This window comes from Podarcis gaigeae (genome assembly GCF_964106915.1).
Source record: "Podarcis gaigeae genome assembly, chromosome: 11".
Classification (NCBI taxonomy): domain Eukaryota; kingdom Metazoa; phylum Chordata; class Lepidosauria; order Squamata; family Lacertidae; genus Podarcis; species Podarcis gaigeae.
This window is the reverse complement of record NC_139687.1, coordinates 43,104,671-43,130,110: the sequence shown is the minus strand read 5'-3', so window position 1 is coordinate 43,130,110 and position 25,440 is coordinate 43,104,671. Positions and strand designations below refer to the sequence as shown.

The 25,440-nt window shown below is 45.9% G+C and overlaps 1 protein-coding gene across 2 annotated transcripts; it reads left to right on the top strand.

Annotated features, from left to right (window-relative positions):
- The first annotated feature begins 5,281 nt into the window (after positions 1-5,281).
- FST (follistatin) lies at positions 5,282-25,219 on the top strand. Of its 2 annotated transcripts, none has more exons than XM_083703668.1 (6): positions 5,282-5,526; positions 7,628-7,819; positions 10,685-10,903; positions 12,998-13,222; positions 20,815-21,045; positions 21,556-22,978. In XM_083703668.1, coding segments are annotated over exons 1-6 (951 nt in total). In that variant the 5' UTR covers positions 5,282-5,444; the 3' UTR covers positions 21,558-22,978. The 2 variants fall into 2 exon arrangements, with proteins under 2 accessions (XP_083559794.1, XP_083559793.1); XM_083703667.1 differs by having other exon boundaries at positions 5,288-5,526; positions 21,845-25,219.
- Positions 25,220-25,440: the final 221 nt, after the last annotated feature.

The following is a 25,440-nucleotide window of genomic DNA, read 5'->3' as shown; positions in this document are numbered from 1 at the left end:
GTTCTTAACCTGAAACTGTTCTTAACCTGAGGTACCATTTTAGCTAATGGGGCCTGCTGCTGCTGCTGCCGTGCCACCGCCACGTGATTTCTGTTCTCATCCTGAAACAAAGTTCTTAACCCGAGGTAATATTTCTGGGTTAGCGGAGTCTGTATCCTGAAGCGTCTGTAACCCGAGGTACCACTCTACCTGAGTGTAACAACAGAGAAACAAGAACAATTATCAAGGAAAATTGAACCATCTGACAGTGATGGTCATTCTTCTGGAGGGCAAGATAAGCCTTGGAACAGGCGCTGGAGAAAATTCCCAATGTTTACTAAAATGAAAACCGATTAAAATGACAATAAAAATAACATTCCTTACAAAGGCATACTGAATATGGTTCCTCACAAGTTGTCTCAAAGAACCATTTTCCCATGAGACAGGCTCGGGTTCCCCCTCATTGTTATTTTCCTCAGAATGCAGCCAGACATATTAAAATGTATAGGCTTCTGAAACAAGCTAGCTTTTTAATGAGAAAACGCAAAGCTTGAGAATAGCAGCATTCTTGTGTCCCGTGAGACAATTCCTTTACAGAGTGGGCATCATTGTTGCCTTTACTGTAAGTTACATTTTGTTGTTGACAAAGCAAGAGGAGGGAGGCAGGGCAGTCAAAATATGCTGATATATGAAAGGAAGATTTCACGTCCAACAATGCTGCTCCCCGACATTTAGGTGCGAGCAAAACCAAATGTCTAGCATTTGAAGAAGCCAAAACAATAAAGGAAACTGCAGCTGTCTCTACACGATGTCAGAAAACAGGTGTGATTCAAGTCTCCATACCAGGGCAATCATATTGATCTACCGATGATGCACATCTGAGGCGCATATGGGACCGTTATGACCTGTTATGAGGTTTGCTTCCAGGAATATGGGCTGTTAAAGCTGCCCCTGTAATAGCAAATACTTTCTAGAATTGGGATAAACATTTTGCCCAGTGGATCAATACGAAGCCAAGGTGAAGCATGATCAAGGTGAAGCTTCAGTGAGAGAACGTGAACCATTCTCCAGAGCAAACAACCCTCCTTTTTATCCACACTGATCACACACACTGGCTCAGTCCTTGACCTGATGTAACCAAGTGCTTTGCTACATGTGTGAATTGGGGAGAGGGAGTGGTCTTTTCTCGAATTGCCAGAATGCTGTAAAGAATGAAGGCAGGTAAATTTTAATTTTTAATTTTTTGTTACTCCATCCTGTTGGCCTAGTTTTCTGCTGTTCTGTCGCTGACTATGTTTGCCACCAATTACCGTATGTCTCGTATTCTCGTTACATTACTTTTCTCCTTGCAGACCAAGATAAACTACCACAAAATTTCCAACAGATGACATTTAAATTAGGGCCATGATGATGCAGAGTTTTAGTCTGCCTAATTTTTCATTTAATATGGCAATTTTATCTTTCGAGTTTATATATGTTTGCACACAAATTGCAATGGCTTTCATCTATCTATCCATCATCTATACAGTATCCAACATGGAATTAAAGCTGAGATCCTGGGCCCCCAAATGCATTTTATTTCACACTTAGCACCAGCAGGAGATACACAAGTGAAAGTTAACTGTATTCCCATCACTTCCATCCAACACCCTCTCATCTTGGGAACCAGGTGCCTTCCAGATGTTGTGGTGTCTGGAGTTTATGGGAGGGCACCATATTTGCAAAGGGTTTCATAGATAGAGTTCTACAGGGTTATGCAAGATGAGGGTCTGTTAGGATCAAACACAGCGATTTCTTCTAGGGGGGGGGGGGGAAGGTGCCATTACTCACCATGAAGTTGTTATGGTAAGTGCCACATTTTAAACCAGTGCTTTTCTTCTAGGGGAAAAAGGCAGTAGCGTACAATTGAGTAGTGGTAGGGACACAGGCACTGGGGTCTGAACCGCTGAGCCTCTTGGGCTTGTCTATCAAAAGGTCAGTGGTTCTCCCCGCGATGGAGTGAGCTCCTGTTGCTTTGTCCCAGCTCCTGCCAACCTAGCAGTTTGAAAACACGCCAGTGCAAGTAGATAAATAGGTACCACTGTGATGGGTAAACAGCATTTCCGTGCACTCTGGTTTCTGTTATGGTGTCCCGTTGTGCCAGAAGTGGTTTAGTCATCCTGGCCACATAACCTGGAAAGCTGTCTGTGGACAAACGCCGGCTCCCTCGACCTGAAAGCAAGATGAGTGCTGCAACCCTATAGTCACCTTTAACTGGACTTAACCGTCCAGGGGTCCTTTAACTTTTACCATTGAGTACCCCCAGAAAAAAAACACTGACTAGCATAGTAACTGTGTGACTACTTCCCAGTTCAAATATTTCCTTGGCCACAAATTCACTGAAAGTGGCCTTAAGTCGATAAGGCAGTGGATATCCCCCCCAACATCTGGATAGCAATACCAGCTCGCTTTGCCCAGCTCTTGCAATAGATTATTGGGGTGCTGTGTGTGCAGTACTCTGAGCCAAATATGCAGAGCAAAAGGGGGGTGCAGTGAGGCCTGTAATCAGCCTCAGGTCACAAGAGACCCTTTTGCATCTTCATCCGTTGTGACTTTGAGCAGAGGGTGGAAAGCCAGCGAGCTTATCAGGCTTTCTCAATGGCTTATTATTTCCTTAGAACATAAGGCAGAGATAGCCAACCAGGCGCCCCCCAGCTGTTCTAGACTACAATTCCCACCAGCCTCAGCTCTGGAGGGCCCCCCGTTGACTTCCCTTGGAGGATGGCGTAAGGCTAAATCGGAGAGGCAGAACGTTTCAGCGGCAACATTTACAAGCCTGATTCATAAGGAAACGAGCAAAGTTTCAAAAGAGTCAGTGTCTGGGAAAACACCACCCGCTACGTGCGCGCGTGTTTTTTAAGGGAAGCCAGAATAAATAAATAAAATATCCGGCTTTGTCAAAACCGTGCGGGAACACCGGGATCCATCCTAGACTCTGCCGCTACCTGTTTTCGACAGGAATCCCGCATTTTTAACGACGGTTCCTGCAGAAGCCTGGCTTGTTTTATTCCTTCCTGTCCGTGCATAACGGCATCCGCCATAAGAGGGCGCTCATCAACCCCGCATCAGGCGAGCTATTGAGAAAGGGGGGAAAGGGAGAGCGCGGCTGAACTGATTTGGGGGACGGGGTGAGACGGGGAGGGGGCGCGCGGCGGAGGATGCAAAGAAGCTTCTGAAATTATCAAAATGCCCCGGAGCTCTGCAATAAAGATTATAATGACTATACTCACCACCGCCACCAGCACCACCCAAATATGTATATACATAAATTGCAAGGAAGAGGTCAGTCATTTACCAGTCTGGTTGTGAATGGGTGTGACGGGGGGAGGGGGGGATATGCCTCGGCGTGGTATTGTGATTCATGCCCATTTTTCAAAGGCGGGCCGTGGCCCAGTCTGAGGCACCCAAACAACTGTCTTCTAATATTAGCACGGCTGTATTTCTAGATCTATTATAGTCTGTCCAGACAGATCCCATTGTAATGGGATCTTTTATTAAAAGATTAGCACTATCTCCTGCAGTTGGTGGAAAAAAATCTGTTATCACTGAGTTATTTGCAGTTGTAGGAAGGGGGGTTGGTGGGGGGGCAGAGTGAGAGAGAGAGAGACTTGGGGATGGAGGGGGAGAGAAGGGGCAGACGGGGGGATAAAGGGGGGGGAGTCTGAAGAAGGATCGGCCGGACTTCGGTACAAATCCCAGTGACCTGGCAATAAGCAAGAATGTTTGCCTGCATTTTTTTGCTGTCTGTTGCCCTCTTGGTAAGGGCCGGGCACTGGACGAGGCTCGGAGGAGGTGGGCTTTTTTTTATTGTTGTTTTTAAAGAGGCGGATTTTTGAATCAACACTCCCCATTTTTTTCCCGTTAAGTAATCGTTTGGTATAAAAGGAAATATCGCCTACTCAGTTTCATTCAGCGGTGCCAAAAAATGTTATTATAAATGAGTCCGCCAACTCTTCTTGAAAGAAGCCGAGAAGAATGCCAGACAGCGCTTAATAGACTAGCAACGCTGCAAAAGTTCATTAGGCCTGTTGCAATCGCGTCCGTCCCGTCTCTCCGCCTCCCCCGTCGTAGAGGAGGATGGCTTATTATTTTATTCTTCGGGAAGAGGGACCGCCTACGTCGCCTCCCCATCGCCAGTCCCTTCTCCTTCTCCTTCTCCTTCTTCTCCTTCCTCCTCTCCACCGCCGCCGCCACCTTCCATTGCAACTCCAAATACTTCAGACGCCCCCAAGTGAAAAGACTCACACTTGGGTATTGAACCGGGCATTAAACTTTGATTTGTTTTTGACGAGTCCCAGAGAGGGCGAAATATGTGCGCGCCAGACACTTAACTACTGTTTGGAGGTGTGAGGGTTAGAGATTTATGAGTAGCCACAACATCTGGGGCGCGGGGCTGGTGGTGGGGAGACGGCGGGAGGGGTGGGGAGACCGTGCAACACTCTCCCCACCCCACCCCCGTCCAGACACTTACAGGGAGAGGGGCGCAGGAGAGACAGACAACGAGGACAACGCCAAGGCTTCGTCTTTTCCCTCTCGGGAGGAAAACTTCGTGACTGCTCAGTCGCCGTCTAGCTCAGCTGCACCTCATTGCAAGCATATAACTCTGCACACACAATTCTCCTCCGTTCCAAACGCAATCGCTGTTTTGCAACTCGCATATCATCCCCCCCCCCCCCCGGCCAGGTTGGGTTGGGAAGGGGCTAGGGAACTCGGGTGGGAAAAGCAGGCGCTGCAAACCAGCGAAACGGGCTTTCGAAACAGACTCCCTAAGAAGTAGCGTCCCCTGTCTAAACGCGCCTCTCTCCCCCTTCTTTTCCCTGCGCCCTGGTTTATTAGTGAAGTCAGGGGGTGCTCTTATAAGCTTCCCCCCTTTTATTTTAAGGCTACTAGAAACTGTTGTTGTTGGCTTCAGACACACGCACACAAACCACCACAACAACGAACGCTCCTTCCTTCCTGCTACCGCAGGCGGTAAGAAAGGTGAGGCGAGTCCCTTTGGGTAGGTAAGGTCGGTCTAACCGCCAGTGTGGCGAGTGGAGTGCCTGGCTTGCGGAGCGTAAAAGACTAGATGGGCGCGCGTGTCTGTGTGTGCCCGCGCGCGCGCGCACCTAAAAAAAAGGGGGGGTCAGATCATTGGAAAGGGTTTCACACTGATTCGCACTCAACTTTTAAAAATCTCCAACACTCTTCCCCCCCCCCCACCTCCGAACACACACAGACACTCGCGCGCGCACACACACACACATTAGGAGACCGCCCACCGCAGAGCTAAGACCCCATAGATTTAAAGAGAGGCAGCATTCAGAGCCTGACGTTCATTCAATAAGCAGGCTTGTCTGTCTGGCGTGCTCTTTCGTTTCCCTCGTCTTCCTCCTGCTACTTGAGAGGTTGCGTCTTCTCTTTCCGCTGGAGGGAAATAACTAAGGATGTTAAACCAGAGAATCTTCCCGGGCATGGTTTTTCTCCTACTGTTTTTCTGCCACTTCATGGAAGATCAAACAGCACAGGGTAAGATGCGCTTTTACGCCTTTTTAATGTGCAGATGTGCCTATTCTGTCATCCGTCTGCCTAGAGAGAGTCTGTCTGTCTACCCTTTCTGCCTTCTTCCCCCACGCTTTTCTCCAGAGACTCCCGTCAGATGAGCTGACTGTGGAACTCAAGAGCAGACATGTCTGGCATTTTGCATGTCTACGGCTGCCGTCTCGGACATAAATAAACAAGTCCGTTCAACTCGTAGTGGAACTTACTTTTTTGGGTGGAAAGGTGTGCTTAGGATCGCTCTGCGCGGGCTCCTTGGCACAAATGGCGCAGAAGTGACAGGGCGATCCGCGTTTGGCCGGGTGCATCGGGCAGAGAAGCTAGGCGCAATCATCATTAAAATCTTGATTTGCCTTCATCATCATTAGCTCTAGCCCCTTTCTCAATAGCTTTTATCTTGCATCCCTAACGCGCTGCAGCTTCAATGAGCCGCTGCACCAGCTCAGAACTTTTCTGAGTTCGACCACCACGGAGGTCTGGTTTTGAACATGTGTGAATCTGTGTGTGTGTCCCGCGCGCGCCTGAGAGAGAGGGAGGGAGGGAGAGGCTGTGCAGTTTTGTTTTTGTTGTTGCAGCTTTTTGGTAAGGTTGCTGTTTAATTTGCTAAAATCATCTTGGCGCGACGAGGATGGGAATATGGACTCCGAAAGGAACTCATTATTATAGCTCACACTCCTAGAGGAAAAGAGTTTTTTCAAGTTTGGGTAATTGTTTTATGTGCCCCTCCTTTCCTCCAGTTTTATGCCATTCTGTGAACTTTGGCAAAGGATATCTTAGGGTGATTTAAAAAAAAAAACAACCAACAACAACCCACAATGTAACCACGTATTTTCGCCCCCATCTCCACTCCAGTATTGATTAGATGTGGATTGAGGGGTTATTAGGATACTTCTACAGTTTAGACTTGGGGCATTTATTTCTGTTTCCTTTGTGAATGATTATGCCTCCCTTGGTGCTATATTGCAACCTTAGACTGGCAGCAGCTAAAATACGATAATTATTATTACCATTACTATTTTGAAGTTTTGAGGCGGATAGATTTGGTTCTTGGGACCACGTTAGTCGTGTGTGTGTGTGTGTGTGTGATATTTCCTTCTGAATTCTTTGCTCTGGCAAAATTCCCATATGGATAAAGAAGCAGAATCGATTGCCACTGAGTGTTTGGAGGAGTCACATTGGTGGTTCACGAGGGACTGGCCCCCCCTCCCCCAAATTCTTCAATCTCAGAGCATGGAGCGACAGGTCTAATCAGTGTCCTTGGTTCGGATCCAGAAGCAGCAGCAGCAGACAGCCGCAAGGTTGTTGTTGTGAGTAACCGTGTGTTTGTGTGCGCGTATGTTCCCCCAATTGTTTTTCTCTAGTAAACCCGTGTAAACTTGTGTAGCTTAATCCGATTCTTCTCCGCTTTCCTCCTCCTGCGCTCAGCAGTACGCGTGCACACTTCGGTCACTCACTACTCCACTACCAGCCATCTAGTTCTTCTATTGATGAAATCAGCAAAGTTTGATAATTTCGAAAGACTACGGTTTTATCATCGCTGCTACCACCGTTGCCAAATCCTATACTTTGGGTGGAGAAACGGGAAAGACTGTAGTGAAATTTCCCCGTCGGTTGTGTGTGTGCCAACTTTTATGTATGAATTAAGCAAGGGGGTGGAGTGTGGGATGGACAAATGAGGGGGAGATAATAAGCGTCATTTTTTTTCTTATGATCTTCTCCTTCCTTTTTTTTTTAAAAAAAATAATAATTCCTGAGATCTATTTCGCACCCTTGCCACGTGCAATCAAGTCTTTTCGGGCCCCCACCCTACCCTACACGCCACACTCCCCTCCAAAGCTACAGCGCCTTCTCCATATGGAAAAATAAGACGTCAAATTGGCTTGATCAGGTTATTGGAATAGCGCTTCCATTTGGTCCAGAGGAGAAGCTTCAGGTTATGAAACCGGACAAATAAAAAGTAAACAGTCTAGTAAAAGTCAATGAAAGCCGCACGTGTTGTGTCTGGGTCACTGGTAACTGACATTGATATGGCTGGGTCTCTCTCTCTCCCCCTCTCTCTTTCTGAATGCAGCTGGGAATTGCTGGCTCCGGCAAGCCAGGAACGGCCGCTGCCAGGTCCTCTACAAAAATGGTCTCAGCAAGGAGGAGTGCTGTAAAACCGGCAGGCTTACCACTTCTTGGACCGAGGAGGACGTCAGCGATCACGTGCTTTTCAAGTGGATGATTTTCAGCGGGGGTGCCCCGAACTGTATCCCTTGCAAAGGTGGGGGCCTCTTAAAAATAAAAATAGGAAAGGACTGCATTTCTTCCCCAGGGGTGCTCACATGTTGCATTCAATGAGTTGTGTGACAGCTTTGTACCTGTGTCCAGTGTAACGTGTGAATGAATCTGTTAAGTTGCACAGTGGTGAGTCAGACACCATTGGTCCACACTGACCAGTAGTGTTTGCTCTGACCAGCAGCGCTTCTCTCTCCAAGGTCACGCAGGCAGAACATTTTCCCCAGTCCTGCAACCTGAGAACTCTTCTTATCCCTGAAGCAGTCAGAGGTTGTGCTTGAATTCTTCTGCATAGAAAGCTCTAAAACTGAGTTGCCGCCCCTTCCTAGAAAGGAGGAGACTTCTCACCCCACCCACCGCAGCCTAGGGCTTCGTAATTTGTGCCAAGGCTCAGAGCCCAGGCATCTGTTTTCAGTGCCGTGGGCTCAATCCTTTTCCGCCCTGAGATCATCTGGTGAAGGGCGGGTTATATGCTGAATAACTAACTAACCATGTGATACATGTAGCAAGGCAGAAGATATTAAAGTGTCCCTTAGCTGGTAAGGGACGGTGGTGGTGCTGTGGGTTAAACCACAGAGCCTAGGACTTGTCAATCAGAAGGTTGGCCGTTCGAACCCCACGACGGGGTGAGCTCCCGTTGCTCGGTCCCTGCTCCTGCCAACCTAGCAGTTCGAAAGCACGTCAAAGTGCAAGTAGATAAATAGGTACCACTCTGGCGGGAAGGTAAACGGCGTTTCCGTGTGCTGCTCTGGTTTGCCAGAAGCGGCTTAGTCATGCTGGCCACATGACCCGGAAGCTGTACGCCGGCTCCCTCGGCCAATAAAGTGAGATGAGCGCCGCAACCCCAGAGCCGGTCACAACTGGACCTAATGGTCAGGGGTCCCTTTACCTTTGCCTGAGCTGGTACAGAGTGCATTTGCCTTGCTGTTTGTTGACTAGCAAGAGCCCTACAGTAACAGAGAGGGCTTCCAAAGCTCAGGTTGGTGTCTCTAGACAGTCTGCCATCCAGTGTCTCCTTCTCTACAAGAAAATAAATGCATTGACCGTAACAGCTTCTCCTTATAATAGACGTGGCTATTTTATTTTTGAAGGAGAGTTCCTGGGGCTCTAAGACTGCCTCGAGCTAATTCTAGATGTGTTTAGGGGCAGCTAGAGTTATGCAGAAATAAATTCTGCATGAACTCTTCATACCAGAGTCTGCAGGTAGGCTTGCCAGCAGTTCCCCCTGTGCCTCTAACAGCTGCACAACAAGAAGAAGTTTGGCAAGCCACCTTTTCCCAGCCAATTCATCTTCATGCTGGGAGCAGCTTTTTGCCACGTGGCTATTATGGCCACGGGGGCCCTGCCAGGAACAACAACAACACCCCTGTTCCTCTTAATGACCACTGGAGTCCAAAGCATGCTGTGATGAAGACTCAAGTTGAGCTCTGGTTACATGGGGGAACATGGTGTGTGAGTGAGCATGAAAGAGGAAGGTGGCAACCACTACAAACTTTCTTTTAGTGGCAACAGTGTGTAAAGCTCCATAGCAACTTTTGCTCACCTGGTGCCTTCCAGGTGTTTTCCTGCACTGGCCAGAGCAGATGGGAGTTGTAGTCCAAAACGTAAGGAGTGTGGCAGGATGGCGAAGGCAGTTTTATAAAGAACTAAGGTGTAGCAGGGGACGCAGGTGGTGCTGTGGGTTAAACCACAGAGCCTAGGACTTGCCGATCAGAAGGTCAGCAGTTCAAATCCCCGCAACGGTCCCTGCTCCTGCCAACCTAGCAGTTCAAAAGCATGTCAAAGTGCAAGTAGATAAATAGGTACCGCTCCAGCGGGAAGGTAAACAGAGTTTCTGTGCGCTGCTCTGGTTCGCCAGAAGTGGCTTCGTCATGCTGGTCACATGACCCAGAAGCTGTACGCTGGCTCCCTCGGCCAATAAAGCGAGATGAGCACCGTAACCCCAGAGCCGGCCACGACTGAACCTAATGGTCAGGGGTCCCTTTAACTTTTAAGGTGTAGCAGCAGCTCACTTACCCAAGTATCTTGGGCAGGATTATTCTAGAAAATAATAATTTTTAAAAGAAATAGATCGCAGCCAGGGCTTTTCAGAGAGGCATGTGCAACCTTGGGCTGTCTGTAACTTAAATGACCTCCCCAATGAAAGAGGGTAGAGAACAAAACCCAACAGGTCAGGAGTGCTGGATGAGCAGAGAAGATACTGCATAGCTCAGTCAGTAGAGCATGAGACTCCTCATCTCAGGGTTTGAGCCCCATGTTGGGCAAAAGATTGCATTGCAGTGGGTTGGAGCAGATGATCCTCTACAATTCTATTATTCTAACGGACTGGAGAAAGGGAGGAGCTGAGGCAGATTTCCTCAACGAAGCAATCTTTGACATGCATCTCACTTGTTAGTCCTGCGCATGCAGTTTCTCATTGGAGATTAGCCCCTTTGGCATGCCATCAGACGATTAAAAGGATAGCATGGTCCACCTCTTCAATGGAGGGGGGGCTCTAATGTCTGTTGCTACTGCCTATATTGCAGGCTAATAACTGGGTAGTGCACAGACATTATTTTGTGCCTCTAGCACCAGAATAAGGGGCATTTGGGAAGGAGTGGAGTGGATACAGACTTGTGCGTCACATTGAAAGCATCCGGCTCAGCAAACGGGAAGATCCTGTGTTTTTATTTTATGGCCTTTTTGCTACGGCGAGGGGAGAGGGGGTAACCTTCCTTATATTCTGGGTCAGCCTGTGGTTGTTTGTGAAGCTGTGGTGAGGACTCTGGGTGTTTAATTAAAGCAATGTCTCTGGGTTTTTCTTCCACCCGCCCCCAACACTGCCCTGCTCCCTTTCCCGTTTCCTCTTTAGAAACCTGTGAGAATGTGGACTGTGGGCCTGGGAAGAAATGCAAAATGAACAAGAAGAACAAACCTCGGTGTGTCTGTGCTCCAGATTGCTCTAATATCACATGGAAGGGCCCAGTGTGTGGCTTGGATGGGAAAACCTACAAGAATGAGTGTGCCCTTCTGAAAGCCAGGTGTAAAGAGCAGCCTGAACTTGAAGTCCAGTACCAGGGCAGATGCAAAAGTAAGTTTACAACTTATCTGTTCTCTGGGTTGCAATGCTGGTGGGGGAGAAGGTATATCTGGAAAATCAGAAGTTGCTGGTGCTCCCGGTATACTACTTATCATGGTATATAACGCAGGAGATACCAGTGCAGAAAAGTGCTTTGTGGATTCTAACGCAAGTTCCCCCAAGAAGGACTGTGTACTGGCCATACATTTAAAGCACATGGCTTCCCCTCTAAAAAAGGAAAAAGAATCCTGGGAACTGTAGTTTGTTAAGGGTGCTGAGAAGCCTGTCCTACCCATGTGTAACGGAATGAGGTGGTAGAGTCCTCAGGCGGTTGGCTCAAGTGTTCCTCTTCAGCCTATAGGTGGGGAATGCCACTTGAAAATTACTCTCCCCCCAACCAAAAAACAGTTAACATGTGTACAATTAAAACATATGTGCAATTAGAAAGCAAGAATCATCCTGGAGAATAGTTAAAGCTGATCCTGCCCTAGTTGTTTTCATGTGCTGGGAGCTGTTACCTTTTCCACAAGAGAACATTCACAGTGTCACACTCATCCACATAACAGGGGCGGATGTTGGTAGTATGGCACCCTGGGTGAGAACAAAATTTGGCGTGCACCCCTCCCCACCTAAATATTTCTTATTTTCACAATAATTCCTTTTGATACAGTTGCTTTTTTATGGCTCTTCTCAATAGGGACCCATATAAATTATTATTATTATTATTATTATTATTATTATTATTATTATTATTATTTTGTGCCCTCTTGGCTTGGCACTGGGATGCAGAGGATGTGACACCTACTTCAAGTTTTGAAAACAGCAGTGTTATCCATGTTGTGGCTAGTAAACCAAGCAGGGGAAGGGAACTGGATCAGGCCAATAGGCCGGATCCTTATGTCCCCTTTGCCACCACAGATAAGGGAGACTTAAAACACAGCAAGTTCATTCCCTGCCCCACCCCCACCCCGCTGTGTTTCAGTTCACATTTGCATGGTGTTGTTCACACCAGACAGGAGGCAGATGTGTCTTCGCCTGGATGCGCATGGCTTTGCAACCTTCTCCACCTGGAATTCCTGCTCTTGCAGCTGTCATCTGCTTCATGTGTGGCGGCTGTCTCACACTTACACATCCTTCTTAAGTATGAAGTAAATGCGGCTAGTCATATTGAAGCTCTACATGGGGCTATCTTTGAAGGTGACTCAGAAACTCATAACTCATCCAGAATGTGGCCGCCAGACGGGGAACTGGGAACAGCTGCCAGGACTATATAACTCCAGTCCTGAAATATCTACATTGGCTCCCAGTATGTTTCCTAGCCCAATTCAAAATGTTGGTGCTGATGTTTAAAGCCCTAAACTGCTTTGGCTCTGTGTACCTGAAGGAGCATTTCCACCCCACTAATCACCCTCGACACTGAGGTCCAGCTCTGAGGGCCTTCTGGCAGTTCCCTCACTGCGAGAAGTGAAGTTACAGGGAACCAGGCAGAGGGCCTTCTCAGCAGTGGCCCCCTCCCATCAGATGTCAAGGAGATAAACAACTACACAACCTGCTAAATACATTTGAAGGCAGTCCTGTAACAGAATTTTATATCCTGTTGGAAGCTCTCCAGAGTGGCTGGGGCAGCCCAGTTAGATGAGTGGGGTATAAGTAACAAATTACTATTATTGTTGTAAGCTGGTTTGAGAAAAACAGCAGTTTACCTCAAGAAACTAGAGGATTCACCTGGATTGCAACAAACACCGTGCATATGCGACCTCAAAAACTGGAAGTGGGAGCCCACTCGATGAGGACTAAGCAGTCTGGCTTGTTTTTGCCTGCTCACACTGATGTGTGGGACAGACAGATATATTTGTAGGGGTGGAGCAGGTGGGCCAGAATGGTTCGAGGAAAAATAGACCTAATTAGCCAGAGATGGGCCACAGACTCCCCACCTCTGAGACAGAGTGGCTATCTCTTCACTGTGTTCATTTCCATTTAACATAAAAAGCTAATAAACAACTTTTCAATGGTTGTTGTTGGTACCACATGTTATTCTAGGCTGCTTGGTGGTGAAGGTGGCTCGTGTTGTTGCTAACAGGTCGTTCTCCCTGTCTATTCTTTCAGAAACCTGTAGGGATGTTTTGTGCCCTGGCAGCTCCACCTGTGTGGTCGATCAAAACAATAACGCCAACTGCGTGACATGCAATCGGATTTGCCCAGAGCCTACCTCCCCTGAACAGTATCTCTGTGGGAACGACGGGATCACATATGCAAGCGCTTGTCATCTGAGGAAAGCAACCTGCCTGCTCGGAAGATCCATCGGTCTAGCCTACGAAGGAAAATGTATCAGTAAGTACCATGCATTGGGGAGGGGAAAACCTGAGAGGCCTGAACGAAGGAGGCTACACCATCCAACTTGGGATCTGTGCCTCATGGGTGGAACCAGATATTGTGAGGGAAACACAGGGCTCCCTGCGGTGTCTAGTGGAGAGGCAGCCGCAGGAGAGAACTGGCAGGTGGAAGGAGTGTTTATGGAAACACCTTGGCTCAGTGCTAGAGCATCTGTTCTGCAGGCAGAAGATTGAATCCCTGCCATCTCCAGGCAGGGCTGGGAGAAAACCCAGTTTCGATTCCTGGAGAACGGCTGTCTGTCAGTGTAGACAATACTTGGCATAAGCCACTTCCTATGATCCTGTGTTTAACCTTTACCCTGACCAGTTCTCCTCTTCAAGTCATTTTAAATAGATTGTCCCCCATCTGAGGACACACACCCCTCCTTCCTGCCCACAGAACCTCTTCTGTGTGGGCTCTCCACCAGTTATCTTGGTAGGTTTTCTGAGTTCACCTCAGATGAGTGATGGCCAACTGTATCTACTGAACAGTGATGCAAATACTGTTTTATAGAACCACACTGCAGGAATGTAGGACTTTGAACACTCAAAAGGTGCTCTATAAACTTTAAATATTACCATTTACTGTTATTGTAATCCCCATGCTGCTTCCTCTTGTCTCACGGGGAAGTTTACCAATGTGTGGAGCGGCAAATGGTTCTGGGGCTACCCTATTGGGAGCCAGAGAGCTTCCATCAGTCACCTTAACAAGAAGGGCAATGAGCGCCATACAACAGCCAGTGTCAGAGAGTGTCTATTCAATATTGGCTGGATGAGACACCTGGATTTGGGCAACCTGTAAGCCAGAGGAACCCTCCAGAGTGGAGAGAGGCTGCTTTCAGGGTATCTGTGCCCGTCAGAAATAGGTGGCATAAGCCAGCAAGGCAAATATATATTCATTTACATTACACACACTGGCCCCCCACAATGATTCTGTGAGGTGTGATTTACATTATAAAGTGAAAGAACTAAAGGCTGTGAGAGAAAGAGGGTGTGAGATAGAGACTTGATCAAGGCAACCTGATGATTCTGTGACAGGGATCTTATTTCAAACCACCTTTGCCTGCTCTCAAACTACATTCCTGTTACAATTAAGATGGCAAGGTTTAGATCAGGGGTAAGGAACCTGCTGACTAAATAGTCAATCATTGCTAAATGTTGGCTTGTGCAGGTTGGGGCTGATGAGAATTGGAGTCCAACAATGTTGGAACCTCAAGTTCCCCACACCTGATTTAGTTGCTAAATTGCTTAGATGAATCGATTTTAAACAATTATATTGACATAAAAAGGTGCCCTGAGGTCAACTTGAAAATTATTTTTAATAGCCATAGTTATTAATACTGCAGATAGAAAGTATCATCTTGCAAGAGGCATTCTCGCCTATGTGAAAAGGAAAGGCCTCTTACAAAATTCTGCCTGCTTCAATGCATGTGTACATCAGTCAAACCAAATTTCAGCATGCTTCCCTCTTAAGAACTGCTGTGGCTTTTCTCCTCTCATGGGAAAATGTACATCAGTTGATGGGACAACCCTAATACATATACTCCATGTCATTGACTTGAGATGTTAGGAAGCTGCATGGATTCCTCCATGCTGGCCTCTGCACCACTAGTATGGGGTGGCTCCACTGTGGCACAGGTCCCATGCTATCATACCCCCTAACATTTCCCCAATGAAATTAGGAAGGTCCCATTCCATAATGATATATATATATATTACTATTTATACCCCACACATCTTACTGGGTTGCCCCAGCCACTCTAGGCAGTTCCCAGCATATATAAAAACACACAAAAAAATTAAATATTAAAAAAAAACCTTATACAGTAATACCTCTGCAAATGTCCGCCTCATCTAGCGTCCATTCCGGCAAATGTCCACGGCAAACCCAGAAGCGCGTGTGTGCAGACACAGCACTTTGCCCTGCGTCCTTTTCGGCTAGCAGCCAGGGCTCCGGAATGGATCCCAGTCGCAAAACAAGATACAACTGTACAGGACTGCCTTCAAACAGCTCGAGGGTCAGATAACTCCATAACCTCCAACGTTTCTCCAATGAAAATAGGGACATCCTAGGGGAACGTGGGACATTCTGGGATCAAATCAGATAACCGGGATGGCTTCTCTAAATCAGGGACATCCTTGGAGGGTCTGTGCTATGCCCAAGTAGGCGCAAGAGCTCATAAAGCCCTAAAATAGGGCTTTCCATTGTGGGGAGCCACACGGTTTAGAGCCACTGGATCCAAAGCCCTGTGCATCCCCCAAGGTCCCCTGCCCCCACGATCCATGAGCTGATCCAACTAGTATTTGGATGTAGTGGTGACAAGTAGACATCTGTAGTGTTGCACTGTTGATCAATTAAACTATCACGTAATAATAATCCCCTAAAATTTCTCCTTCATCCGGCAACCATAATCATTCTAATACAATCTCTTTACAACAGAAGAGGAGCAGATGGCAGTTTAAGTGACAGCAAGGGGAGAGACTCAGGAGTTGGGCTGGTGCTGAAATTCATAATTCCAGACTTGAAAAATGCAGATTTGGGTAACTCCAATAGGAGACTAGTATTGTGAGCCCAAAAACGCAAATTTGGGTAACTACAATATGAGGCTGGTATTATGAGCCCCAAATTTCTTCTCCGGTTCAGATTTTAACCTGAGTCCAAGAAGACCTTCAGTCCTCCCTTCCATCCTATCACTCCACCAAGGCTGGAAAAAGGTTTTTCTCATCCCTTCTTTCTCTGATGCTATGGCTATGCATGCTACATGGCTTCACTACAAACTGTTATTTCCCCACTCCTGTGAGAGATCTAGATTTTTTTAAAGGAGAAAAGCTATTTTCGGTCCATGTAAAATAATATTCCCCATGAATTGTTGTTCAGGCAGTTGTTTCTATTGGAATCCAGTTGACTTCAACACTGAAGCCATGTGGTCTGAAAACATCTTCAAAGATCTGGTATCCTCATGTATTAGGGGTTCCAATGGGAGGTGGGCCAAAGATTTGTCCTCAGTAATTGTCAGCTGAATTAAATAGAAAGTTTTCTTGAACTAAAACCTGGATTTCTGGATTCCAGGAATACATTCCTACTTGGTTTTTAAGTAATTTTGGAACTTTTAGCATTTTCTTCTGCTGTGGTTTTGGTGTGGAAGATGAGGAATGGAATGTGTTGCGCAAGGGGCGCACCAGTTTTTCTCTACTTTTTGGTCAAGACTAGCCATTTCAGTGGCATGGAAATTTCTACAGAAAATCCACTTTTCTAATTCCATTTACCTGGCTGCTATATCTCTGCCATTTCCCCTTCTTGCTGCAACTTCTTGCATCTTCCTCATAGATCACCATACCCACTGAGGAATTAAGTAATGAGATATCATTACAACTTTGCAAAGCCAGTCAGATTCGTATCACAGACGGCAGCTAAGGGTCAGGATAAGTGAGGGCAACTGAAACAAACCTTTTTGCAAGGAGTACCCCCCAGAATTGAGACTTTTGTCACTGGCAGAAATACAGTCAAAAGCAGTTAATACTTCTAGCCCTAGTTAACTCTATAATTTTTCTACAAAACCCAGTTCCCTGCTGATTACAGTATGGAACTTGAAGATACAGTGGTAGCTTGGGTTAAGAACTTAACTCGTTCTGAAGGTCCGTTCTTAACCTGAAACTGTTCTTAACCTGAGGTACCACTTTAGCTAATGGGGCCTCCCACTGCTGCCATGCCACTGGAGTATGATTTCTGTTCTCATCCTGAAGCAAAGTTCTTAACCCGAGGTACTCTTTCTGGGTTAGCGGAGTCTGTAACCTGAAGCGTCTGTAACCCGAAGCGTCTGTAACCCGAGATACCACTGTAGAGGGGTGGGGTTGCATGTGATAGGAGACGGCTTTTGCCTGTTTCCACAGAAGACATGCTCCTCTCCATCTTCCAGAAACTTTCTCATTAACCTTGGAGATGCTTTATAACTCTGTCCTATTGGGGAAACTTGGGAGTTCAGGTCATTTGTTAAAGTTGTGCTCTCCCCTTTCTCCAAAAAGGGCAGGCTTTTGGGGAAAGGGCTTTTTAACCTCGTTCTCACAAACAGTGGATAACACGTTAAACTCTCAGTGCTGTACCTTAGTGTAACAAATCCACTTAAAAAAAATATCAACAGACCTTCTGCAGTTAGGAAAGTGACAGGGAAGTACACTGAAAAGTGTGGGATGTAGGAATAATTAACACAAAACTGTATAAACACTGCACAAGCAAATCAGGAGGTCAACTGGGGAACTACAGAAGATGAACAAAACAAGGGGACTTTCATTCATATTCACCTCTCTTATGCCTGGACCATTGAGAAATGCAATTTCCGCAGTGCTAGACACAGCATGGGGGAATCTAGATCTCCCACAGGAGTGGGGGAATAACAGTGCAGCCATGTTAGAGTGCATAATAGCCATAGCATCAGAGAAAGAAGATAATACAAATTTCAGCTGAAGGTTGTACAACTGAAGCCAACGGCTGATGTGATTCCCTATATAATTTACTAATTTGATAATCAGCTGCAAATTATATATCTTGTAGTGAATTTATGGACAGAAAGAAAGGCAACAGCTACAATCTAAAAAGCACTTTGCATGTGGCCAAGAACTTAGATTTTTAACTTCTTTTAACAGCAGCTCTCTCCCTGCCCTGCCTCACCACTGCCCTATACAGTCACATACACTATACACTCCATGCTAAAACAATAAAGACTGCAATGGATCCTTCAAGGTAAATAAATTTAGCCTTGTATTAGTGTTCATGCACCACAAGCCCTTGTACTGATTGCATGAAATGTTGTCCTCAGTTGGCTGTAAACATTGAAGCTAAAAGACCTTGACTTGCAAAATGTACAGCCTGTGACATTTCTACATAAATTCAAACATAGGCAAAATGAATACAGTAACCGTTCAAGGCAGAGAGGTTTCTGATCACGCAATCTCCCCTTGCTTTGCCATGCTAACCTAACACCTAGAGTGGGAGACAAAACTTTGATCTTGTTTGGGCTCCTTGCTGTAACACGAGCTGATTTTGCAACTCCTTCTGGTGTCATAAGTGGTTTGCTACATTATCTGACCCTTCTGAGAATGCAGAGCTAGTCATTCAGTGTGACCATTGCGGCTGGGTCTGCCACTGTTTATAAAAATAGAGGACTAATTGAGCCCTAGAAAGCAAGATGCTTCTCCCACCCTCCCTCCCTCCTTCCCTCTCTCCTCGCATGCCTTTCCCTTAAAAATCCTATTCTGATCTTTGGTCTCAAAGATCAAGCACAGGGGTCTTGGGACCAGCAGCAATTACTAGTTTATAAAATTGTGCCAGCACTGGGAGCTGTCCCTGTTCCCAGAGTTGGCTCAGCAGCTCATGTGGAAGCTGTTACATTGGCAGTAGGCCACTACCTCTGACCTGGAAGATCAGTATGACACAAGAGCCACATAGCCCACTTCTAAGTCCTCCAGGGTTCCATGGGATTTGCTCCCTAGAGAGTATGCTTATGTTTACGGATGTCAGTGGCAAATGTGTGTCACCAACACCCCCTTTTTCAGGCAACCTAGGGCCATTTTGAAGGCAGTCATGTGTGTTTCCTTTTATTCATAGGGAATTCACCTTGAATCTCTGCCTTTTTAAAACCCTGGCTCCTTTCAAGGTCACTCTGAATTCTCTCTGCTTTGAGTTGTGTTTCTAGTTCCCAGGCACTGTGTCTAAAACAACTCTGTGTTTCTTCATTCACTTGTAATGGGGAATCTAACATTAGCTAAAACTTTTCCCTTATTTTGGCCAGAGTGGATGAAGTTTGTAGGCACAGTAGTCCTTCCAGAGTGGATTATGCCTGTCAAATTGTGGATAAATTGATCCAAGTGGGTTTTTTTGTGTGAGGGACATAAAAGGGATTCATTTTCGTCCATAATCCTGAGTGGGCGGGTCTGTCTTTCTTTTTGATGTGGCACTTCAGCATGGGAGGGAAAGACTCCTGAATCACTCTGATTCACCTGGTTATCCAGCCCACAAAGAGAGCTGACACTCACCCCTAGTGCTTTCCTATAGTCAGGCCCAGCCCTACCACTAGGCAAAGTGAGGAACCCGCCTCAGGCAGCAGATGCTGGTGGGTAGAAGCAGCAGCCACCCAGAGTTCCTCCTGAGCTCTGCAGCCATTCCCTTGTGTTGCCACACAGCCTCTCCTGGCCTCTCTAGGTGTGGTGAAGAGTATTATCCCGTCATTAGTGTGGAAGTAAGAATTCAACCACCAGCACAGTTGGTTTCTGTGTGTGGAGTAGAGGAGTGTCACCACCTTGTCCTTCACCCCAGACCAGTGGCGTAGCGTGGGGGGTGCAGGGGGGGCCGGCCGCACCGGGGCAACATCTGGGGGGTTAGGGTTAGGGGCGCAAATCCACGTGTTAGGGGGCGCAAATCCATGTGTTAGGGGGCGCAAATCCATGGGTTAGGGGGCGCAAATTACTTGCCTTGCCCCGGGTGCTGACAACCCACGCTACGCCACTGCCCCAGACAACACAATTTTAAGGGCTGGCACTTTCTGTGGTGGCTGTTGCCGATAAATCAGATTTATAGGATTTGGACTTGGCCATGGCAAGGGTTTCAGCTTGAGCCATTACACCCAAAGGCAAGTAGAGTAAAAGAATCTTAAGGCCAGCAAAGGAACAGATGGCACTCCTCAACCTTCCATGTTTAGAAAGTAGATCAGGCTAGCAAATTAATCTTGTTTCAAAACAGGAGAAGGAACATGATTCTGCACCAAACAGGAGGATAGCAGTATAGCTTATGGGGTACAGGGCAGGTTGGGTAGCCCACACAGCTCTGTCATCCATCACCTCACTGCTATGCCTCTCAGTATCCAGCATCGTGACCCTGTCTCTCTACCTAGCCTGAACAGACAGCACTGGAGGCTGGTCTGCTGGGATGAATGGAGCTTTGCTCTACCAATCTTAGTCTGTCCTCTGTCAGCCCCCACCTCCTAATAATCAGTCCAGAGAGTGGCACTAGCAGTCAGATTCCTCCTCCGCCTTCATCTCTTCCACTTGCAGAATTCAGTAGGGAGGAGGGAGGAGACAAAGCTAGAATTAGTTGGCCCTGCCTATCATTGTCTCTTGTTCTACCTGCCGTTGACTCTGGTTGCATCTACTATTGGCCTCCCTGCCAGTCCTAAGGGGCATCAGCCTCTGCTGATTGAGAGTGTTGGATAAGGAAACCTCTCTGAGATTGCACTCACAGCCTCCAGTGCCTTTAGCTGAAACTCTCCCTCTTCTAGCTAAAACTTTCAGCCAGGGCCCCACCCTCCATCAGAAAACCAGGAGACAAATAAAACTCAATTTTAAGTCTTAGCTTCTCTCCACACCTCCAGCTTCACTGCCTCCTGTTGGGCAGTAACAGGGTTGTTGTTTTTTGGAATCATCTTTGTGACCCTGCAGAAATTGTCAGAATATAATTTCACAGTTACTTTGCTTTTGTTCTTTTTTTTAAAAAAAGCAAGCAAACGTCAACCTCTTTCCCCTTCCCCTCTTTTTCTTTTTTTTAATGAAAATCTCTTGTAGAGGCCAAATCTTGCGAAGACATCCAATGCAGCACCGGGAAGAAATGTTTGTGGGATTTAAAAGTGGGCAGAGGCCGGTGTGCCCTCTGCGACGAGCTCTGTCCCGAAAGCAAATCGGATGAATCTGTTTGTGCCAGCGATAACACCACTTACCCAAGCGAATGTGCTATGAAGGAGGCAGCGTGTTCACTGGGTGTACTTTTGGAGGTAAAGCACCCAGGATCTTGCAACTGTAAGTGAGATTTTTAACCTTCCCAGGAACGGTTATCTTCTGAAGGCAAAACAGCCCCCAGTTTAGGGAAGACTGACACCCTTATTAAACATGAAAGGGAACATGAGAGAGATCTTATGCAGAAAGATTTATATATTATACAGACGTCTTGTGGTTCGTAAGGCATAACAGATAGCCAACAGCGGACATTTTGGGGAGCCTTTTCTCATTGTAGGAAAGGGTCTGCTTAACATCAGAGGGCTGCCTTAAATGCATCTTTCGGGCGATTTCCTGCCCTCTCTTAATATCGTTTGCTTCAGTGTGCTTTGCTGTTTGCTTTATTAACACTTGGCTACAATCTAATCGCACCCTCCCTCCCCACTCCCTCCTGCGACCCCCCCTAGCTTAACACTTAACCACGTGGGCTGCTGTCTCCTTGCAGTTGCCTCTGAATGAAGGACTCAAAAAAATAAAAATAAAAAAGCAGTTTAAAAAACCTAGAACACAAGAGCACTTTTTATCTAATTTCAGGAATCTGCCAATAAAACCTGAGCCATTGAGTCTTCAGAACTTGCTGCAGTTATGACTTCATAGATTATGTAACACACACACACATGCACACAAAAACTTTATTGCGTAACAGCAGATGCCAAAGCGCATCTCACTACAAGCCACGCTTAAAAAAACAAAACAAAAAAAAGAGTAAAAATGCAACTCTCTATCACGGCTATGCAGGGGGCTTTGAAAACATGCTCTGAGCTGCTTCTGCGCTGTTGTTGTCCGTGTTTAAACAACAGCTCCCCTGTATTCTCCTATCTAGCCATTAATGAAGATCTTGACGAAGACGAAGAAGACGACGACCAGGACTACAGCTTATCTTCCAATCAGTGGTAAAACTTCCATCACTTTTGGAACAGCCATTGGGCAAGAAATACAATGTCCATACTGTACATAAATGTATGCTTATTTATTTGGGGAAGAAAAAAGTATACATATAGTTGAATCTTGTAGACATTTATTTATACTGTGTCATGTTTTATAATTTATACATAAAAAAATGTCCGATTGACTGTACACCTTTTTTTTTTTTTTGGAAGAAATTTAATCGTTATGGGATGAACAGTGTTATTTATTGTGAGGTCTCTTGCCTGTATAGTAAAGCTTCTTCTTTTTTTCTTGTAAACTATAAATCCATTCCTTAGAGCTTATCCCCCCCCCATCCCCGTCACAACTCTTCATAGCCTTGTTTCTGCCAGTGTTAACTCTTTTCCACTTTAACAAAACTTTGCATGTCAGTTTCCTGTTACATTTTTATTTATTGCATTTCCTTGCCGGTTCTGTACATACATCCACAATCCCTCGGGTATTTGTTTACAAGGAATCTTGACTGACCAAAAGGCGCTGTAAACTGACTTAACTATAGATTTGGGGTGCAATGAGGCAGTCTTTAAGGAAACCTCTTCCCCTTGGTTATCCCTTGGTTATGTTCTTCTGATTGATTCATGTTATTGAGGTGATCTCAGTGTACTGGACATTTCTACTGTACTATGAGAATCCAAACCCAAAGATCGGATTATGAAGGCCGTTAATAGCTATATGGCTAAATGTAATGAAAGCATAATTTTTTATTGGGAAAAAAATACATTGTCACATGCATCAACGTTTTATTTGATGTTTCCTTTAAGATAGTCCTGCAGTTCCATTTTTAAAAGTCCTTTTCATTTCTCATTCAAAGTGTTCACAGAATATTATATCAAAGCTTTATCAGTTCAAGTTTCTTGCTTTTCATAATACTTTTTTTTCTGAGGCAATTTTATATTTTCAAACATGGCGAGTTAAATATAAATTCATTTAAATATATAGTTTTGTACTTTTCTACCATGTAAATGTGCAATGTATATAAAAGTTATAATGTGTATTTGTAAATAAATTATGAGTGAAAAAAATAAAAAAATGGATTTCTTTTCCCTATAATACATTGGCTTCAGTTATTGGTTGCTTAATGTGATTCTTCCCCACCACCACCAAGGCTTTTTGAACGTGGAGGGAGTTAGTTTCAGAGCTGGCTTCCCAACTTGGTACCCTTCAGGTGTTGAAATACAATTCCCATCATCCCTCACCATTAGCTTTGCTGGCTGGGAGGGATGGGTGTTGCAGTCCAAAACAGCTGGAGGGCACCAAGTTTGCAAATGCAGGTTGTTATTTCGAGCCCCGGGAATTGTCTGAAGGCCTGTCAACTTAAAACTAAGGACGTATAGCCCTGGGCAATGTCTGAATGGAAGACCACGAGGTAAATAATAATCATAATTTATTATGTATACCTCGCCCATCTGGCTGAGTTTCCCCAGCCACTCTGGGCGGCTCCCAATTGAGTATTAAAAACAATACAGCATTAAAATCCCTTATATGCTACTTTGAGTTCCATCATGGAAGCAAATTTGTACTTTTCTTTGGGTGTGAAAAAAATATTCCAATCTAGTGCTGGATGAACTCCAAGAGTTGGTGCTGACAGGGTTTCAAAATGGCTGCTTGCCTCATCACATGTGGTGAGCAGGAATAAGTGTCACATGATTGGGAAGGGAAGCATTTATATGCTGGGAAACTGGTGGTGGTGGTTTTCTTTCAGATGAACTAAATAGAAGTGGACTATATTAATCTGTGGGCTAAGTAATTTTGCAGTATTGGCTGGTGTGGAAGGGTGGAGTCACCCTCCAAACACCAGTGTCGCTGCAGATAACCTGGATGGGGATTGGGCAAGGCTATGGTGGAGGCAATCCAGCACTCCCACCTGAGTGAGCCACCCCCCAAAAATGTTTACAACCCCACTGCTCTGCCCTCTCAAGTTAAGTTCCGTACCACTACACTGGCCACTAGTGGTCTTCTGGAGACTTATTTGCAGCACTGCTTTAAACCTTATATTCAAATGGTGAATTTACTACTCCCAGCCATATCACTTACTGAACTCACCGTGTGATTTGGTGCCACATTGGTGATGATCAGTAGCAGAAAGCAAAGGAAAAATTTCACTGTGTGATGGTACAAATTCACATAGTGGATTCCAGTAGATCATTAGAAATCGCCATGAGATTGCAGGCCTCTGGCAAAATGCCTAGCATAGGACTGGAGAACCTGCATCCCTCCAGAGATGTTGCTGTTCGCCCCTGACTATTGGCTGAACTGGCTGTGGCCAGAGGTTGTAGGATGAGAGTTGAGGTCCAACAACGCAGGAACCATTGGTTTCCCATTTTTACAGCTCTGAACCATAGTAAACCTGAAGAAATGAAATCTGAACTTTAGTTCACTGGGGGATATTCAGTGGCGGAGGAACCCTCTCCGGCAACCAGGATGGCGCAGCCCATACAGACTGCGCATGTGCAGCATCCCCTGTGTGCGCACTCCCTACAGAATGCCGCACATGCACAGTCCGTACGGACGGTGCGCGAGTGGCGCCCTTACAGACTGCGGGCTCCCTCGCTCGCTCTACAGCTGAGGGGAGGCAGGGGCCATCTTGTCACCCCTCCCAGAGTGGCACCCGGTGTGGCCTGTCCCCTCCACACACACCCTCCCTACGCCACTGGGGATGTACCGGTAAAAGGAACAGGGTTTGCGGCAATACTGACATTTTAAAAGTGATCTATTAGAGTTATGGGAAAGTGGTAAACAAGCACAGGTCAAATAATTTTATCTGCTCTTATTTATTCAACCACGATTGAGTAAAAGGGTTGTCCCACACAGAATAAACGTTCCATTCTGGTGCAAAGTCACATTTAGATTCTAGAAAATTGTACTCTAACTTACTTCCAACGTCTCATATTGAGGCACCTGAGAGCCAGTGTGCAGTAGTGTTTAGAATGTTAAACTAGAACGTCAGAGATCCAGGTTCAAATCCTTACTCAGCCACAAAGCTCATGGGGTGAACCTTCACCCAGTCACCTTCTCTCAGTCAAACTCAACTCACAGGGTTGTTGTGAGAATAAAATGTGGGTTATACAATGCCCTCAGCTTCTCGAAGGAAGGCTGAAATATTATGATAAATATTGCAACAGTGACAGCGTTTGTTCCTCTTTATGTCGTTAAGAGCTTAGTTCGGTTTCAAGAATCCTTCCAGGGACTCTCTATTTATCCTGTAAAACCATACAATGTCAATATAACCATGTATTTTGCCTGCATACAATAAAGCTTTTATTGGTGGAAACTGGGATTGTGAAGTTTTAATCGCATATTAACAGGTCTACTAGCTGAGGAATTAATTCCTTGCACCTAGTAGTTCTATGCAAACCTAAAATGATAGCTGGATTTATTTATACTTCGTAGTCTACACAAAAATATGTGAATAGACACCACTGGGCTGTATCCAACACTGTCACTCAGCTGGCAATAAGACTTCCATCAGTGGAAGCCTCTGGAACGCTCTGG